General features: G+C 42.3%; 2 protein-coding genes across 2 annotated transcripts in view; both read right to left on the minus strand.

The window, feature by feature from the left end:
- ppp2r5b (protein phosphatase 2, regulatory subunit B', beta) overlaps positions 1-3,818 on the minus strand; it is a 51,097-nt gene extending 47,279 nt beyond the window's left edge. The window contains exon 1 of the mRNA XM_084924434.1: positions 2,313-3,818. Within this exon, the coding sequence (XP_084780560.1) occupies positions 2,313-2,505 (193 nt within the window). The 5' untranslated portion in view covers positions 2,506-3,818. The remainder of the gene's footprint in view (positions 1-2,312) is intronic.
- A 2,963-nt stretch (positions 3,819-6,781) lies between these two features.
- On the minus strand, positions 6,782-16,800 carry batf2 (basic leucine zipper ATF-like transcription factor 2). The gene is made up of 3 exons (XM_084924435.1): positions 14,576-16,800; positions 13,463-13,582; positions 6,782-9,775 (listed from the first exon to the last, which is right to left on the minus strand). Exons 1-3 carry the CDS (start codon positions 14,642-14,644, stop codon positions 8,708-8,710), a joined length of 1,257 nt encoding a protein of 418 aa, XP_084780561.1. The 5' UTR covers positions 14,645-16,800; the 3' UTR covers positions 6,782-8,707.
- Between the last annotated feature and the right edge of the window lie 3,175 nt (positions 16,801-19,975).

The raw sequence follows: 19,975 nt of genomic DNA on the forward strand, positions 1-19,975 counted from the left end.
TGATATATTCTAGTTTGCTGTTAAATGTCAGGTTTTCCAGTTTCATTTCTGTCATGTCACAAGAATGAGATGAAGCTTTGCTCAGAGCTTCGAGTGCAAGAAGCAGGAGGAGGAGTTCAAATTAACAAAGAGAATGTGACTCCCTGGAGGGAAAAACACCCACAAGTCTGTCTACACTTGGCCTACATACTGCCTGTTAGAGACTTCCCCACACCAGATGCTTCTCCTGCTGCAGAATCTTACTATCAGTTCCTCAAGGGGGTCCAGAAACAGTGCAGCAGCAGTAGTGCAGTAACTGGGACTTCTACAGGACATGTGCAGAGACCCACCTCAACCAAAGGTGCTGTACTGATGCGGTAAAAACCTCTTATCACCTTGCTGCACACACCCCTCGCTCACGTGCTTCAGAAGAAGTTAAAACGCAGGCGCACACAGCTCACGCCTCCTCTGAAAGCACAGAGGTCTTCTTTTCAGAGGGTTAATGGGAAGAGATTGCAGGCTAAGTGAAATGGAGAGTAACCTTATAAAGAAGGGTCAGAAGGACACACGAGCACATGCAACCTGCTTTTGTACTGTACACGCAAACGAGAGAGACAGGAGTAAAGCCACGAAGCCAGAGAAGAGCAAGAACGTATATAAAAAGGACGGAACATGAAGCGATGGGGTTTGTTGACTGAGTGAAGCAAAGTACAAATTTATTGATCTGGCCAGCTCTAACGTGTACTCGCTGCCTAAACACAAAGCCTAGCAAGAAAATATCTGCTGTTAAAGAACCTGTGCATGAAATCAATGCTGCAGCACGTTTATAGAAAAGCCATAATGTCAGTGAGCTCTTTTTACGCCCGTTACTGTTCAAGAACCAAACCAAGCATCCACAAACCAAAGACATCCAATCAGCAAAAGCTCAGAGCTGACAGCTGGATTCAGAAAATTCTATCATCCATGAATCCATGCATTTACTTCACTTTAATATCTTTGTTTTACTTTACAGTCCACTGCATATTCGTTTAGCTATTCCAATCACAGGTTTTCCACAGTATGATGTTGGGATGCACCAATTCCAGGCTGGGATAAGAAACAAATCTTCATTATAAAAGATAAACAGAAACAATCTTTGAACATTTAGCCACCGCAAACATTAATGCACACGTAAAGCAGGCCATGCCTAGTGGCTTGACCAGGAGGCTTCACCCAGGCAGGTAGAATATACAGGATATGCAGGGTGGTGCTTTTGCATCCCTGGGGCTTGAATCTAAAAGGCCACAACACGCCTGCACAGATCAAATTGGCCTCTGTGTAGTAACTGCAGCTCTGGGATTACAGCTATGGCAACGACAGACCTGCCTTCATGGTGGATGCTGCACCAGCCTGAATGTCAACATCTTTGGGGTTTCACAGATTTTACAACCCAAGGTTTATTCACCGAGGCAGTCTTACCGACAGTGACTGTCAAGGGGAGAGGCCTCATGATGGAGAGACGCTTCTCTCGTCCCCCCCCCGCCCCACCCCACTATCAGCCAATCAAGAAGACAAGCACATGTTGGATGGGTTTGCTCAGTGTGGGTGAAAGTGGTCAATGCAAATGAAGTGACTCCATGCAAGCAATTCATCTTCAAGAAAACAAAAGACAAATTATAAAAAAGCTCAAAAGGAAGCATACGGTCTGATGAGAGCTCGTCTGAAACAAAAAAACAGACACTTCACTGTCACCTGACTGAGAAACAGTCACATCTCAAAACCACCTAAAGGACAGAAATGCAGCGATGATTCAATGCACGGACTACTTCTGCTCCTCCACTGTAAAAATTCACTGCTGCTTTAAAAGGACCTTAAACTGATTCTGTTATTATTTGGCTGTGAAATACTGCGATGGTCATTTTTTCACTTGTTTCTGACATTTGACAGGAGGGGGGAAATATGCATGACACATGTTAATCTATTAACTGCTAATGAAAAGGACTGTTTGTCCCAGCACAGAGGAGAAGAAGAATAACAACAACAGCAAAAACAACAACAACAGGCCTTTTACATATCCAGAAGAAGACAGGCAGCAGATCTGTTAAATAAACCAAATCCACCACCGTCACCTCCGCCTGTCAGACCTGACAAGGACTGAGAGGAGAGCATGTTTAAGTGGAAACCAGTCAGTGGATAAGTGTGTGTGTTGTGTTTTAGTCAAGTAGGTGAGCAATGAAGGCAAACACAGATAGTTGACTGTGACCTTTTACTGTCACAGCTTTCTCAGTGTCACATGTTCCAGCTGTTGTTTCTCACATTGATCTGTGGTTGCTTTGGGGGAATCAGAGCCTCACCTTTGAGCAGGGGCAGCGGGGTGAGCTCCACCTGGGAGCTCTGGTAGCGGAACTGAGAGGAGCTGTGGGACCTCCTCTGTCGGGCCCTGCGCATGGACCTTCGCGGGAAGCCATCCACCTTCTCCGCAGACGGCACCGAGAAGCTGGTGGTCGGCGAGGACGGGCTGGACGGAGGCAGCTTGGTCGTCTCCATGATGGCTGGAGGTGGAGGTGGTGTGGATGCTTTAGCGAGTGAGTGTGTAACGAGGGGGAATGTTTATTAAGAGGATGTAAGGCTGAATAAAGCAGAGGATGAGGGTGGAGGGGGGGGAGTGGGTGGCTATCTGAATCACAGATGGATTATCAACTGATCAGAATAAAAAAAAAGCGGCTCCAGGGGTGGTGGTGGTGGAGGAGGAGGAGGGAGGAGGAGGAGAGGGGTGAGAGATAGAAAGTATGGAGGGGGGGAGAAAGGTGCAGAGGCGGAGGAGAGGTGAGAGAGAGCTAGATTTTCTAGGGGTCCAGTCACGTGCTGCGCGCCTCGTTGTCTCTATCAGAGCCGGACTGGAAATGGCATCTTCGTCATCGTCATCATCATCCTCGAAGCTTCAGCTTTTCACACACAGATGAAAAGAATCGCTTGTGTATCATCGCCGTGCAGGAGTAGCTTGGAACAGCTACCAGATGATGCTCAGACAGGCGCGTCTCCTCCTCACACACACACAAACACACACACGCCTCTGCTGCTGCTGCTGTATTGGCGTCACACACCGCCTAAGTCATCAGCCTGGATTTGGATGTTTATTTGCTGTATGATATCAAGCAGCTGAGCTCCTGATAGGCTTAAAAAATAAAGACAAAAAGCACCTCCTGTTTATCCGGATCAGACGCAAACAAACACCCTCCGTGCCACTTCACAGCTTCTTCTTCTTCTCCTCGATTTTTTTTTATCAATAAAAATCAGTGCTCGGTCCTGGCGGTGAATGATGATATCATAAAATCATCAATCTGGGCCCACTTCAGCTGCGGCATCACTGTTGTCCTCCTGCCTCGTTTCCCCCCCCCCCTCTATAATGGGTCCTTCTTTAAACCGTTAAAACCTGATATTTCTTTTTTTTCTTTGATTTCTTTGACGGCTAAAGATGTTATAGTCCACTCAGCCTCCTCCTCCTCCTGCCTTCCTTCAACCGTATCAGGGCGGGGAAACAAGCGGTCCCTCACCGCACCGACATGTGCAGGTCCTCCGATGTAACGGTGAGCCCCGCAGCTCCGCTCCGCTCGGCGTCTCCCTCCGCGGTCAGAGGACAGGGGAAAAAGGTAAATGAAAGAAAAAAAGAGGCCGCTCCTCCGCGCAGGGGCAGCCGGGAGAGGAAAAGCTGAAGGCCTGTGTTATACAATAGCAAAACCGTCTGCGTCTGACACACTGACGCGGTTTTTTTTTTGGTTTTTTTTCCTTCTGTACCCCCTTCTCCGTTCCCGTTATCCGGTTGTCCTACAGCGACTCAGTGAGCTGCGTCAACATGCACGCGATGAGTCGGGAACATACAGGAAATGAAGCTTCATGACTTTCAAAATAAAATAGGCTACCTGTGCAAGCGTGTGTCTGGATTGCGGAAATCAAGCCCCTTTTCATAGACTGTACATAAAAGATGATAGTAGACAAACTGACGTCACTTTTTGTCAGTGACGTTTCCTATTCTATATCAGCAGCTACTTGAAAATCACAAAAGAATAAAGAATAACCCGCTTTATCCTCATAAAGCTGGGTATAATGGCCATTAAGGCCAGTACACCAGCGCCGCAACATCATCACACAGTCACTTTTATTAATGCTCGCCGTTAAGGTGCTTTAAGACTCTGCACCATTCAGTAGTATTATTTTGCTATTTCCATATAGTTGTGTATGTTGTACCGGTGCACGCTACAAGAACTACAAGTGCACTTGTTGCCAAATGCAGTGATCTGATTGGTTAAATCTGTGTATCTGGATCTGGAAATCGAGCTTTGTTCAAAAAATAAATGCCGCAAATTCATCCAGCAAAATTACTCGGTCAGTGTGAACGGCTGTATTAATGATAGGTGAATCCCAAAAATCTTTTTGATTAACGATATATTTGCACAAAACTTTTCTAAAGGCCTTAACTGTGACCATAATTTATAAAATGAACGCCACCGTTTAATAAATAAGACTGGAAACTAGTGGCCTTGACCTCTAGTCCCTGGTCCCAGGTAATTCTAAACAACTGTACTTAATTGTGAGAGCAATTGTGGCTTAACTTTTCAGACCTAAAAGCTGTTTTAGCCTGTGAGGGTTACTGGTGGAGCCTAAGGGCTTCTGTGTAGTCATAAAAAAAGGAAGCTTCAGAGAGCTAAATAGATTTTAATACAGCAACCCTTTAAGACAGCACCTCAGGATCATCATGGATGTCAATAAGCCTGGTTACTTTGGTAACTGCAGTGCTATTGGACTGAAGCGTTAACTTGCAGGTAGAGATGAAAGCAAGGTTGAAAGTCTCTTTTTGATTTCTCTAGTTCAGTCTAGACAACAACAGCAAGATGTACCAAATAAAAACTGAGCTCAGGAATTCTTTCTTTATAAGTATAATGGATGCGCAGAAAGAACTTCTTACTCGTTCTGTTCTACACAGATACTTTCATGGTTAACAGAGAAAATCCAACATGTTTAACTTCTTTTCGTGTACAGGCACTAAGCACTAAGGCGGTCAGCTATGATGAATCTTCTCTGGCATTTTTCACTGCGGAGTACAGGCTCAGCCAGCAAAAAATAAAAATAAAAAATAAAGATTTTATTTTGAAAGCGCTGAGCAGATGCTGCCGCGTCTCACTCTCCGCGTCTTGACGCAGGTTCCTCAGCCTTGAGGTGGTGCAAGGAGAGAGAGGAGTGAGCCTCCGCCACTGCGGATGACGCTATATGATGGAGTTATTTATTTATTTGCCTTTATTTACGCGTGGCCGGCTCTGGCTTTTTAAAGCCGCTCGATTATAAGCAGGTGTTTCATCGGCGTTCCTGCTCTTGCCGCACCACCTTTGGCTTTCTCACTGCCGTTTCATCCAGTAAAGAAATATCCCCTCCTATCCTCCATCAGTGCACCGCTTTGACGCTCACCGCCTCCCCCCCCCCATTCCTCCCCCTCCCTTTCCCCCCATTTTGCTCTCCTCCTATTTGAGGTGAAGCTGGCTTTGAGGATCAGGTCCCATCCATTGTTCTTCAGCCCGCTCAGCCACTTGCTCGCGCTCACTCTCGTGTAAGCACACACGCACGTGCATTTAAAGGCGCATTTATCCGCGCCTTTCATCTGTTTCTCAAAGTCACACACACACTGATTTTCTCCCCATAAACACACACAAGCCTATTTTATCTCATAGAGACTACAGTGCAGTAAGTGCTGTAACTGCGCATGCGTCCTTTTCTTTACATTACACCCTTGTCCCCTATGTGGTGTATCAGGTGAGTTCACCCAGTCATCTTCCGGGATAAAGACACACACACAGAGTTTACAGTGTGGGTCAGGGCAGCATTGATGCTCTGCTTTACATTTGCTATCAGGGAGGCTGTGGTGCTGTTAGAGACGCGCTGGTTAACCAACATTCAACAGCATTTTGGAGCTTTTTATTAGAGCAGTCTACAGTTGTTAGCTGTGCACAGTGGGCATTGTGGAGTCTGTTGGGGCCCCTCCAACCAGCATTCGTCACCATTATGTTATGAGTAGTCTGACAGCACCAACAGCAGTCCTCTAAAACAACAAGGAAAACATTACTACAGCAGAGACCATGTTTATTTTAGCAACAGTGACCAAGACCAGGTTGTCTGGTTATGCAGTGTTAATACTATAGAGTGCTGTGCAAAAGTAACTCCTCATTCTGTTATGCTTTGACAGAAACAAGAGGAATAGATGCACTGGTTTACTGAAAGGTTTGCAAACATATGAGGATATAAATACCAAAAATAGAGTTTGTACAGTTATTGAAAGTCACAGCCTGAACTCTCTTAGGCAGCTTTCTTGACATTATTTCAAGTAATCTTCAGGAAAAGTTCTCCTGGCTTCTTGAAGGACATTCAAAGCTCTTCTTTGGATGTTGACTGCCTTTTGTTTAATCGCAGTGGGTGGTCGCAGCAGGCGACCACCCACTGAGACTATTTCTGTCAAGGCTTCTGTGAACAGGTGGATCAGTTGAAGGTCCAGATGCCACTGCTGTAGTTTAAGGTTTCTCAGCCCTCAGGGCACTACCAGGCACCCGGTGCCCCGAACAGTCATCTGCCTTGCCTGGTGTCAAGAGGCACATCTGGCTATATATTACAGAATGTGCATAATTCTGCTAATAGACCCTAAACAAATATTCATATGTTGTGTAACAACATATGAATGAGTGAGCTGAACTGCTTGAAAATTGTACTGTATTATAAAATAAAAAAAATTTAAAAACTCAATCAGGACAGCATTTTTTTAAAAGCATAAAACCCATTTTAATATAATTTTTATTATTAGTTTCCTTGTTCAATATATTATTTGATGCATGATAAATACAAATACTACAAAGCCCCACAGCTGCCATATGCACAAATATACAGGTATACCATATAGGCTGAATAGCAAATATATAAAATTAAAAAAAAATAATTAAATGAAAGGATCACTTGGAAAAAACACTTTTTTCAGCAGCAGTTTCTTTAAAAGACATTAATCCACCTCCTGGTTCACAGGGTCAAATCACTTGAAATGAGCACAAAACATGTACTAAAACATAAATTGTGTTAAATTGTCAGTTTGGACCAACAATTTTATATTTTTTATGGAAAGCAAGAGCTGCGTCAAATATAGCATCTGATTTATAGAAAGATTTTTTTTAAATTACAAATGAATTAAAATTACAGGGTAATTATTGCTCCCAATCCACCTGAAAAATAATGGGTGAAAACCATTACTCCATGCACAGCATACTTGTGTGCACCCCCCATCACCCACCCCTTGACATCCAGAAATGATTTTTATTTCTACGTCAGCTGTAATTATCCTTTTGGGCTCTATGAACTAACATAAAATGAATAACTTCAGCAACAACATCTGCAGGTCCGTCTTCAACCTTTTAAAGCCAAGTGTATCACAGCTGATACACGAGTTTTCGTGGGTTTACATCATCCTGACGTCTACATCATCAGTGAGATATGTTCCTTCTGATTCATTTAAGAGGAATAAATTGCAAAAATATGCAGGATGCAAATTAATAGTTACTAATTATTAATTAATCGTTTCACAGTTCAGGCTTTGAAGGGTTAACCAGTCAACGGTTATACATAAGAGGTTATTTAATCTCATAGTGTGCTTCTACATGGAAGTCATGCTTGTATAAGCAAGTCATAAGAGTGCGTGACAAAAAAAATGACCAAACAAACACTAAAACTTTCTGTACAAGACTTTAAAATGTTATAAACATAATCTGACTCAATCACTCCCAGTGAGCTACACTGTTAGAGAGTTAGCTCCATTATTAGCTCTGATAGCTGGGATCACTACATCCTAATGCAACCTTGTAATAAAGCAGCCCTTCACAGTGGATCACAGGGAATTTAGAAGGCCAGCGATCCCACCGGGGCTTCATAGTAACTGTACCAAGTTCATGAAAGTGGCCGATTTCACTTTAAGATTTAAATATCAGTTAGCAGCAGTAGCAGAATATGTGCTGAGAATGTGTGTCTTCAATTAAGATTAAGGTACAGAAATAAAAAGAAGAAGAAAGTGAGTAAGGATGTGTTGTTAACTTTGGCACTGCCCTGTGTTTGTACTGCAGCTTAGAAGGAAATTTATTCTGGTAACCTTTCCATGAAGTTGCAAGGAAGTGAGAGGACCACTCCACCCAATCTAAAATTAAAAGTTACAAGTTTCACCATGTTGACTCAGTTTTACTATGTCTCCTTTTTCATGATTTAGGAAAGAGCGGTGCCTGCAAATGATTACTGACTGTGGAAAAATGTCTTTTTAGACACTGGAATTTATTGCGTTCGTTCTTGAAATTAGAGATTTCTGCTCAAAGACCCTCAAAGTTCGGGAGGCATTTTTATGCCACTCACTAATAAGCGCAGACATAAAGATTACTTTAGTCTCAGAGAGGATGAGATAACCTGTGACGCTGGAGGTACAAATACATGAGAATCTAGTCACCTACTGGTTGCATTCTGGAAACCGCAGGGTTCAGATTGACAATTTTTCTGTGACCAAACCAAATGGAAGCTCAATCATGAAATCGCTGCATTTTCGTAACAGAAAGCTCAATAAATAAGTAGCATCTGGTATGAATATGAAATATGACAGAAGACATTCAGTCTTTGGTTTGTTACTAGCTTGAGTCCAGAGGTCATCTCCTCACAACACATGAATTAAAATGACTTTTCTGTAGCGCTACTGGTTATTATTCCCACTTATGAGCCAGTCGAAAAAATCACAAAGTTCAAGTTCCTTTGAGGGAACCCCTGGTTGTGGCGCCAATGGCGGAGGTTCAGACGGAGCCCTATCGAAGCTGCTGGAGGTAGCTTGAGATATATCGAGTGGACCGGGGACAGTGAGCAGGGAGAGCAGAGACACACTGTTTGATGTATTGTCTTGATCATAACTCTGCTTTGAGGAAAAAGAAGGCACAGGTGATGTCTCCAAACCTGAAACGGCTGGAGCTAAAAGAGAAGGAGCAAGAGGATTTTGAAGAGGTGATGGTAAAAAAGTAGACGGTGAAACTGAACTGCTTGGGTTTCCACTAAAGCGACATGGAGGCAGCTGGGGCACGCAACCCGGTGCTACTACACCCGCACTTCCAGCCTCTAAATGGGAATAAGGGGGTGTAGCGTCAGCTGTAGCATTTAGAAAAGATGTTTTCTCCTTAAAAAATCCGTCCGCTGTGTAACCCATTTCACAGAGGGTGTCTTGCTCCGGCGTGGGCTGCGCAGCTGTGGAGAGCACACCGGAGGGAACGGGGTTTGAAATAAGACCGTCACAGATGGGTATACCATTTGTTGTGCTTGAGGTCATTATAGGTTCTTTGCTAAATAAAGAGTGCGGAGCTGTGTATGTGGTGAAAGATGCTGAATAGGGAACTGTCACTGGGCTGGAGGAAGAGGAGGAATTGAAGAGCTTAGGTGAAGAATGAGCAGAGGAGGCTAATGTTGTGTTAGCTGGAGGAGAGACGTGGTTCCTTTTGATGCAGTCAAGGCTCTGAAGTCCCAGGCTGGAGGTCATGGAGGTCAGAGAGAAGGGGAGCGCAGAGGAAGCAGCCACGGTGGAGTCCGAGGCCTCGGCGATTCCGTGATGGTTGGAGCTGGTCTGACAGTCAGCTGAAGAAGAACCCGCAAGGCTGGAGGGGAGGCGGCAGTAAGGTTCGTGACGCTCCAGCGACGTCGTTAACAGGTGCAGCTCCTTTTTCAATGTAGCGATCTCCTTATGAAGAGCCGAGTTCGAGTGCTCAAGACTCTGGAGTTCCTGAGGAGACAGAGGGCAAAGGGGAAAAGGAAGCGATTAAATAAGGGGGTGGGGAAAAAAGACAAAGCGGAGGGATCAACAGTAAAGAAGAAAAGTCAGGTATATCTTTATTATCCCTAATCGAGGCGCTCACCAGCCATAGAAACTTATTACAGACATACATCAAAGGACAAACAATGAACGCAATCACATGCCACCCACATAATATCACACCAAGCCCGTGCTGCGCAGTAATAAAACGACACAGCGTAACAATCTTAATGACGCTCCTTTAAGGCTCCGAGAGTCTGCAGCAATAGAAAGCACAAGAGGCATAAAGCGGATGAAGTGTGGCCAACGCCAGAACCCCAAAGGAGAACTGAAATATTGCTCCTAAGTGACAGCGCTGCAAGATCAGCATGAAACGAGTGGGTAGGCAGTGGAGAGAGAACAAAAGGTGATTCCTTGCTGATAAGTGCAGACTAATGCATGGGACCAATTAGGAAAATTTAGAATTGAAATGTGGCAAAAAGCTTTCTCAATAAACGTGCCTTTTTGGAGCATTTACAACGGTTTTCTTTACATTTAGCGGTAAACTTAAAGCACTTTCGAGATGCTCTTCCTTTTTTTAGTGGTCATATATACATACTGTTACATTGGTGGCCATAGTTTCAAATACATACAACTAATGAACTCAGTCTTTAACAATAAAATTCACTGTTTTTGACTGTTTTTTTCTACTCTTGGATCTGCCGGGGATATGCCTAATATAGTCATCTCGGACAGGCTGTGGCTGAAGCCCCATCACCTGCTGCTCAAACTTTCAAGTCGCAAAGAGCAGATAATAATAAGAAAGCTGAGTCAGACCTCAGTAAGTTAGGCCTAGAGATCAGCTGATGACCCTCGGTAACCCCCATTCACTATGGGGGGATAATAACCACCTCTTCGGCTTTGGCTGCCGGCAGAGTCGCCGGTAGTTTGCATGGAAGGCACCAACTCCTGCAAACACTTGCTAGCTAACCACCAGCCGGCCGATAAACTTGAAACAGTGTGGCGTAAACAAGAAGCAAACAAGAACAAAGACCTTCAAAGTAAAAGTTGTACCTCATCTCAAAAACCAACACACGTTAAAAGGCACAACTTTTTGACGATGAAGGCAAAGGTTCTTTGTTTTTAGCTGAGGTCACACTTCTTCCCAAATTTCACTACTGCCACAGACAACTCAGCGTCTTCCATAAAAACTAGAGGCCATCTCCGACTAACCAAAGCAAACACAGGGAGATAACACTGACGAAAGGCAATTTCGCCTTAAGGCGATGCCTAAAGTGAGCCGGAACAATCCGGAGCAGCATTCCAGCTCATTCAGTAAAGTACAGAGTAGTTAAATGTGATTGGCAGATTTGACTAATGCATAATGACTAATGATTTAATTTGCAGCCTGCTTTCAGCTGACAGCATGGAGATATCTGCTTAGTTTCCAAAAAAAATGTAGTTCCTAAGAACAGAAGAAAAAGGAGGTCAGCATACAACACCCTCAAAGATATGAGTGAACAGAGAACAGGAGAAGAAGATGATAAACTGTTTTCAAAGTTAAGAACTTTTCAGCAAGGGACATTTGATAAAATGGAAATGCATATCTTACTTGCAGTACTTGAATCTACACATGATTTGCTGCTAATCATACTATTTTTTTTATCTATATATTGCAAAATTGTGAAGGTTGCATGAAAATACTAGTCATTGTGGTGCAAGTTACAGTAGTTAGTTAGCAGTTTTGTGGCAGAGCCTGCACACACACACACAAAATCTACTGTTGAGTTCAAAAATTAATATGCAGCTTGTCTCTAAGTGACTATTTTCACCCAGCAGTAAGGTTCCCACAGCTGCCAAATCCCACTTTAACCTCTACATAAAAGAGGAGCTTTTAAAGGAATGGGTGAAATCAGCGGCTACACCAGCGTACCAGTTTAAGATTTAACTAAGGATTATTTTGAACTGTGACCCATTCAAATCTACTCTAATGAGCCGTCACTTCAGCACAGCTAACATTCGTCTACTTTTAACATTAAAGTGTAAACTTGACAGTTGCCCTGAAGAAGAGTCAGAGCTGTGCTATGCAGTTGTGAGTCACGGTCTCTGTCCCATTGAATTGTAAGCTGCTGACACAACTTTGAGTTTTTAACAAGTTCGAGTGGCTTGTGGCAACGACACTTCCCAGAACTTCAAGTGAAGCACACACACACGCAGCAGAACTGAAAGAGAAGGAAAGAGGGAAAGCGAAAGTGCGAGTTCCCGACACAAAAAAGACACGCACACACATTCACACCCATTCATAAATTTGGTACACGCAGACATATTGAGCAGGTTACAACAGGTAGGATGTAATCTAAAAGGAAAATAGAGCTTAGTGGTAGTAAAAGAGCACGAGCTCGGGTGCAGCACAGCAAACCGGTGGTTTTGTTTTCTCTTTGTCAGAATGAGAGTAATTAAACACATTTTATGAGCGTGAACCGACGGACGAATCAGATTAGTGACATGACAGGAGAACAAATGCTTCTTTTTACTGCACAGAAACCTGAATTTGTACTACTCAACCTGTTGGTTAAATAGGACTCTGTGGCTTAGGCTCATCCTCATGTCCACTCATACTTTTTTGGAATTGGAAATGGCAAATTTTTTAAGATAGTATTAGGAAAAAAAATTGACCTAGGCTAAAGAAAATTGTACAGAAATATATATACATATGAAGCATAATTATCAAATGTATCAAATTATCAAACGAAACTGCAGATCTCATGTGACGGGAGAAATTTTAAAACTATGAGCCAAGTAATCTGGCTGGAATACAGAAGTGCAAAGTTTAGCAAGATAAGACAAGAGGAACCTATTAAAGGTCTCACAAACAACCAAAGCAGGTGACCAGTGAAGTGAACGCAACACAGGAAGCGTGCTAAGATACGGCATTCCCACCGTGCTTAAAGATGCACATCACCAGATTAACTGTGTGTACAACTGTGTGCCACTGCTTATCAAAATCACCAGCATATGACGATGCACTATAACTTAGTTCCATTTAGCTCTTCATGTAGCTAGTAGCTAACATTATTTCAGTATTTTAGAGAACACCGCCACCTGAATACTTTCTGCTTCAATGGATGGGCTTCAAATCTCAGTAAGAAATCTTGAACACCACATTTTTACAATAACCCTTCTAATAGTTGTCATAACTGTAATGCATGTATGACCTTGAAACAGTTTTCAGGGCTATGTGCTGTTAGGCTTGTGTGTAAGCACGCGGTTATCAAAGATACTTTAGAAATCTGACTGAGTGCTCTGGGAAGCATGTCCGTGTGTGTGGATGTGTACCCTGACCTGTGGAATTTGCACCCGCCTCCCAGGGGAAAAAAAAAAAGACAGGCAAGTACAGATTGAAAACAAATGCGTCTGTGTGTGTGCGTGTGTATATGTGTGTGTGGATGGCAGACAGGAAAGGGAGGGCTGATAGGGAGGGCAAAGCAGAGGGAGTGAAAGTCCTTCTCCTAAAGCAGGCTATTTACAAGAAACGCCTGTAAGCATGCTGCCAGATTACACAATATGCGCGTGCACACACACACTGCTCATCAAACAGGCTGTGTGTGAAAAGGAGACAGAAAGTGACAGAGTCAGAGGATGACAATGGAAGGAAGCAGAGGGGGAAAGGAGTCAGACCTCATGAAGTTCATCTGCTCTCTCTGTCTGTTTTCTGCGGCTCTTCCTCGCCGCATCCCTGTTCTTCTCCCGTCTTTTTGTCCCTCTGGGTCCCATCTGTTGTCCCCCTCTTTCTCTCTCCTGCCAAAACAACGACAGAATTAAGGAGAAATATCTGGGGTTAATTAGACCGCACAGTGACACAGTGGGCGTTCAAGTATGCACTTCTATTTTGACTATGGCTTTCTTCTTTTTAAAGGGCGTGTATCGATTTCATTTCGATACCGCAATTTTGTTTTAAAGGTATAACATGACTTACAAGGTCATGAGACAAACCAATCACATGAGACAGTACGTGTGGCCCTTCAAAATAAAGCGGGTCAATAATACGTGAACTGCTTTGATGCAGCGCGTGATGCGAAGCAAAGGCGAGGGCTGACAAACCATATGACAAATAACAAGGAAGATTCTTTTTATTGCACACAATAATTCAGGTCTTTATTAGACTACACCTTCCATTCATTTCATGAGTTCAATTTTCTCTCAGCACAGCTGTTGCTGACTGTTCTACAGGCAGTACATACAATCTGTGTATACTTTGCAAACACACACACGATAACTGCAGTAAATAACCTGAGCCGGACATGAACTGAGGGTTCAGGGCACCAGAGGTGGAAGACCAATACTCAGCTTAAAAACTAATAACAATAATGATAATTAAGGTACTAATAATTTAAATGAAATTTAAATAAATCACTTATTTTACAAACAGATCTGTTTGGAGGGCTTAAAGTGGATCTGAGTTGATAAATAGTGGTTTTAGAGGCAGTGGATGATGATTATAACTAGCATGACTAATAATTAATACTATATATTACTATATATTGCTGTATATTACTATAAAATAATGATAATAATTATAACTTTAGCTTTAATAATATATCCTTTTTATTTACAGTGTAAAAAGGAAAAAAGCCAGAGGTTCATTAATCAGAAGATTATTATAACCAGTATCTGTGTGAATTTTACATCACATAAGGTTACTCTTAGCATCAACAGCGTGAAAAGGTCCATAGGATGACCTGAATACGGGGATTTGATGATCGAGTCAAGACACGAGAAAGAGGAACTTACCGATCCTGCAGTACTGCTGGGGCTGGCGGACTCGGACCCGGACCCGGAGTCCATGTATAACGGGGACATCTTGACCCACGCTCCTGCAGCAGACTGGCTCACCTGTCGGCTGGTCGCCTGCGGCAGCACGACGCTTTCACCTGTCTTGGACCATGAGTGCAGCACGGGAAGCCGTATCCATTCATACGCGATTATCAGGATATCAGGACAGAGCAGGAGTCCAGGTTACAGAGCAGGTAATGCTGGGACCTGTTGCCGTGCTACAGACTAACATCGGATGTGTTGCTTGGTGACTGTGTGGCGCTGAATGAGGCGCTTGGTCGCTTTATCTGATGACTTATGAGTTCAGCAGGTTTGGCAACAGATGATGCAACATGATGCTGCGGTTCTCTTTCTCTTTCGGTTTCTCTTTATTTTAAATTGACCCGTTGCCATGCAAAGCTGGAGGGGGTGGGCGTGCTGCTTTCACGTGCAGCATGTTAGTTTCACTCCCCACACGTGCTTACAAAGTGCAGTCGGTTTATCTCTCACACACGCACATTGTTGTGCAGCTTCACGTCACGCAGTAAATCCGTGTTTTTCTGCTAACATCTCTGACATGTTAGCTTCACACTTTTAAGGTCCGGATTGTGAAACGACCAACGTGTGAAACCCTAATTTCCGACAGCACATGAATGGGTTATGTTAAATGGCTGGGGAAAGTTTCACAGGGGCAGGAAGAGCTCGGGTCTGCTGACCATATACAGACTAAGGTGTCTCCTTCCCCACGTGCAGGGAATTTCTAAAGCGGATTGCCAGGAAATTGTTGTCCAAGCCTCCAGAAACAAGCCAGCGCTTGGAAGAGTTCTCGGCAGAAAATGATGTAACTTTCCACAGAAACATTTGAGCTCTGAGGGCTTCAGGTCTTCTAAGCCAAGAAGAAATGGCTAACTCATGGGATTTTCAAAGATACCTGATCCAGTCTGTAGGCTGAAGGGTTTGTTTGTTTTGTCTGCATGTCATTGCACATGTGTATAGTGACAATAAAATGCATTCTATTCTATTTTCTTTCTCTCCTTTAAACTTAGCTTAATATTAGAAGCTGCCCTTGATTTACTTTTTTACACTATTGTCTCAAATTTGAAATGTAACATTTTATCTCTGAGATGTCAAACATTTGGTCCGAGGACCAGACCAGACTCACCAAGGGATCCAATCCGGCTCACTGCAGGGCTTGAAGGGCTGGAAAGTTTAAAATACAACGCATCTGGGAAGTGTTCACAGTACTTCACTTGTTCTACTTTTTGCATTGTTACAGCCTTATTCCAAAAATGAATACATTCATTTTTCTCACTTTGTAAATATGGGGTATTGTGATTGGAAAAATTAATGTAATCCTTTTTTTTAGTGTAAGGCTGTAAAGTGACAAAATGTAGAACAAGACAAGTGCTCTAAATACATCCACTGTATGATATATTCGGTTTTTCCTAAAAAAAAACAAACAAACCAAAAAAAACCCCAAATGCTGCTATTCCTGGTGTTAAAGAGTGAAAATGTTTTCCAGCTGAAGTAGTGAGGGAAAGTACCAACAAGGTAGGTGGTGTATCCTCTTGACAGGAAATTAGAAAGGGAAAGTTGGTGGTGAATTAAAGACATACGGGAAAGCATTTGAAGGAAGAGTCTAGAAAAAAAGAAAAAGACAAAAAAAAAAGTGGGAAATGAACAAAGTGCAAAGAAGAACTGAGAAGCTAAGTGTACAGCAAGAAAAAATGTTTAGAGTGCATTGAATTTGAGTCTCGACAATAAAGGAAGGCGAAAATAACTTGTCAATTGGCTAGACAGAGATCGAGCTGGAAAGGATGCGCAGCAGGTTGGGGTGATTAAGGATAGAGTTGGAAATGTGCTAATGAGTCAAGTCAGGGTGTTGACAAGATGGAAGAAATACTTTTGAGGAACTGATGGGTGTAGAAAATGTAAGAAAGAGTAAGATGGGTGGAACATGGATAAGACAGGACGAAGTGAGGGCAGCTATGAAGAGAATGAAGAGTGCAAAGGTGGTTCGTCCAAATGACATACACTACCAGTCAAAGGTTTGGACACACCTTTCCATTTAATGGTTTTTCTTTATTTTTACTACTTTCTATATTGTAGATACATCAAATGTTATTAAGCAAGACATATGGAATTATGTAACAAAGAAAACATTGATAAACAGCTCTAAATATGTTTTATATTTTAGATTCCTAGAAAGTAGCCACGCTTTGTTGACAAATGTTTTTTCTGTCACAGGTCTGCCTCATCAGGGTTATTGTGGAATTTCTTGCCTTCTTAATGGGGTTGGGACCATCGGTTGTACTGTGCAGAAGTCAGGATGGTACACAGTTGACTGTCTTATTTGACAACTGTTAGAATTCATTTTATGGCAACCAATCTCATATTTAAAGTGAAACGATAATCTGTAATTTCTTTAAGATCTGAATCTAAGTCAGTCAAAATTTGAATGTGTCCCAAAGTGGAGTCACAAAAACCATCAATCGCTCTGATGAAACTGGCTCACACGAGGACCACCCAGGAAAGGAAGACCAAGAGTCATCTCTGCTACTGAGGATAAATTCATCTGAGTCAGCAGCCTCAGATTAGAGCCCAGATAAATGCCACACAGAGTTCCAGTAGCAGACACATCTCTACATCAACTGTTCAGACTGCATGAATCAGGCCTTTATGGTCAAATAGCTGCTAAGAAACAACTCCAAAGAAAAGCAACAAGCAGAAGAGATTTGTTTGGGTGAGGATACAGAAGGAATGAACATTAGACCAGTGGACATCTGTGCTTTGGTCTGATGAGTCCAAATTTGAGATGTTTGGTTCCACTTGCTGTTTCTTTGTGCGATACAGAAAAGGTGAATAGATGGTCTCTACATTCATGGTTCCCACCATGAAGCATGGAGGAGAAGGGTGAAGATGCTTTGCTGGTGACAATGTTGGGCATTTACTGAAAACTGAAGGCACACTGAACCAGCATGGCTACCACAGCATCCTGCAGCAACATGCCATCCTCTCGGGTTTGCCTTTAGTTGGACCATCATTTATTTCTCAACAGGACAATGAACCCAAAACAAACCTTCAGGCTGTGTAACAGCTATTTGACCAAGAAGCAGAGTGATGGAGTGCTGCACCAGATGGCCTGATCTCCACAGTCACCTGACCTAAACCCAATGGAGATGGTTTGGGATGAGATGGACCTCAGAGTGAAGGCAAAAGGGCCAGCAAGTGCTCAGCATCTCTGGAAACTTCTTCAAGACTGTTGGAAAACCATTTCAGGTGACGACCTCATGAAGCTCATAGAGACAATGCCAAGAGTGTGCAAAGCAGTAATCAAAGCAAAGGGAGGCTATTTTGAAAAACACGTTTTGAGTTATTTCACACTTTTGTGTTCACTACATAAGTTGATGCCTTCAGTGAGAATCTACAATGTAAATAGTCATGAAAATAAAGAAAAAAGATTAAATGAGAAGGTGTCCAAACTTTTGACTAGTAATGTACATGTGGAGGGGAAGAAATCTAGGAAAAATGGCAAGGGACTTTTTAATCTTGGAGAGTGAGAGGATGCCTGAAAAATGGAGAAGTATAGCTACTGATTTAGAAGAAAAATGGTAATGTGCAAAGCTGTAGTAACTACAGAGAGATAAAGCTGATGAGCCATACCATAAAGCTACAGGAAAGATGTGCTGAAGAGTTGCTGAAGCTAGGTTAAGAACAGAGGTGACGATCAGTGAGCAGCAGTATGGAGAGTAAGAGCACTACAGAGGTGATGTTTGCTTTGACTGTGTTGATGGAGGAGTTTAGAGAAGGTCAGAAGGAGTTGCACTGTGTTCTTAAGGATCGAGAGAAAATATAGGATAGGTCAGACAAGAGGAACAGTGGTGCTGCATCAGGAAGTCAGGAGCAGCTGAGAAGTATGTGAGGGTGGTGCAGGACATGTATGAGGACAGTGAGCCAGGGGATAGGATTACCATCTTGCCCCTTCTTGTTTGCAGTGATGATGGGCAGGTTGGCAGATGAGGAGCCAGAACTCTCCAGCAACTCTGATGTTTGCACATGACATTATAATCTGTAATGAAAGCAGGGAGCAGGTGGCGGCATGCTCTGGAGAGAAATGGTAAATGGCCTGTATTTGTATAGCGCTTTTACTAGTCCCTAAGGACCCCAAAGCGCTTTACACAACCAGTCATCCACCCATTCACACACACATTCACACACTGGTGATTTCAAGCTACATTGTAGCCACAGCCACCCTGGGGCGCACTGACAGAGGCGAGGCTGCCGGACACTGGCGCCACCGGGGCCAGAGAAGAGTAATTAAAGTCAGTAGTGAAAGTGAAAACTGTTCTAAAATAAGCTGACTGCTTAGGAACGCTGCAGAAGTACAGAGTGTGAAAAACAGCATCACTATCAATCACAAATATCCACAAAAAAATCTTGATTTTCACCATCTTGTGAAGTCACCGCTGCAGAAGTATTTGCATACAATGACATTTGACCACATCCACACCAGCTCCCTGTGAGGGAGAGCTATTTATAATAATATGTTTTACTTAATGTAAATAGATTAAATTAGTTATTTTAGACCAATTATTGTTAGAAATGTCACATCTTACTTAAATATATTATGTTTTCTCTAAACAAATTCATATTTTACATTTAGATTAACTGACTTGTGTAATTCCCGCATAAAAAATCTTGTTAATTTAAATTGTTTTGTTATCTTAAGTAAATCACGCAAGAAAAAAAATTAAACAACTCAGATTTTACTTCACAGTTTAAGAAACTATGTTTTTGTTTTAATTTATTTTTTAAGAAGAAGAAGAAGAAGAAGAAGAAGAAGAGGGAAAGAGCTGGTATGGTAAAGCTTTGGACTACAGAGCCTGAACTGTATTTATTTTCTTTGGTTCTCTGTATATTAACTTAGATTAATTAGATTTTTAATTAGATTTTTAATTAGATTTATTAATATTTATTAATAATATTAATAAATATTTATTAATAAATTAATATTTATTAATAAATCACATTTATCCTAAAAAGGTGTCATTGCAATTTTTCCAGTGTATTTTGTTAAAAGTTAGAAAAGAAGCGCCTAAGAAATCTTTGCAAAAATCTGTAAAGTGGATTCAGTGGTTGAAAACTGTGGTAAAAATAGCTGCTTCCTAAATGAGTCTCAATGGTTCCATAAAGAGTGTTAACCATTTATTAACATTCAAGCAGCTATAGGATTTTTCACATTTATAACTCCTAAATGTAAAAATGTTCACATTTCTGATGCTTGTTTTCATTTTCACAAGATCGTTAAAATTTTCTATTTTGAAAATTAGAACATTCCCCAAACCGACTCAAATGTGTAATTTCCACAACAGACACAAG

This window comes from Perissodus microlepis, chromosome 3, assembly GCF_051167445.1.
Source record: "Perissodus microlepis isolate ML-2025 ecotype Zambia chromosome 3, ASM5116744v1, whole genome shotgun sequence".
Taxonomy (NCBI): Eukaryota; Metazoa; Chordata; class Actinopteri; order Cichliformes; family Cichlidae; genus Perissodus; species Perissodus microlepis.

Coding starts and splice junctions, on each gene's coding strand:
- batf2 (XM_084924435.1), bottom strand. CDS start 14,644: ATGTCCCCGTTATACATGGACTCCGGGTCCGGGTCCGAGTCCGCCAGC. Junction 13,583..14,575: donor CCAGCAGTACTGCAGGATCG/GTAAGTTCCTCT, acceptor TTGTTTTGGCAG/GAGAGAGAAAGAGGGGGACA. Junction 9,776..13,462: donor GAGCAGATGAACTTCATGAG/GTCTGACTCCTT, acceptor CTGTCTCCTCAG/GAACTCCAGAGTCTTGAGCA.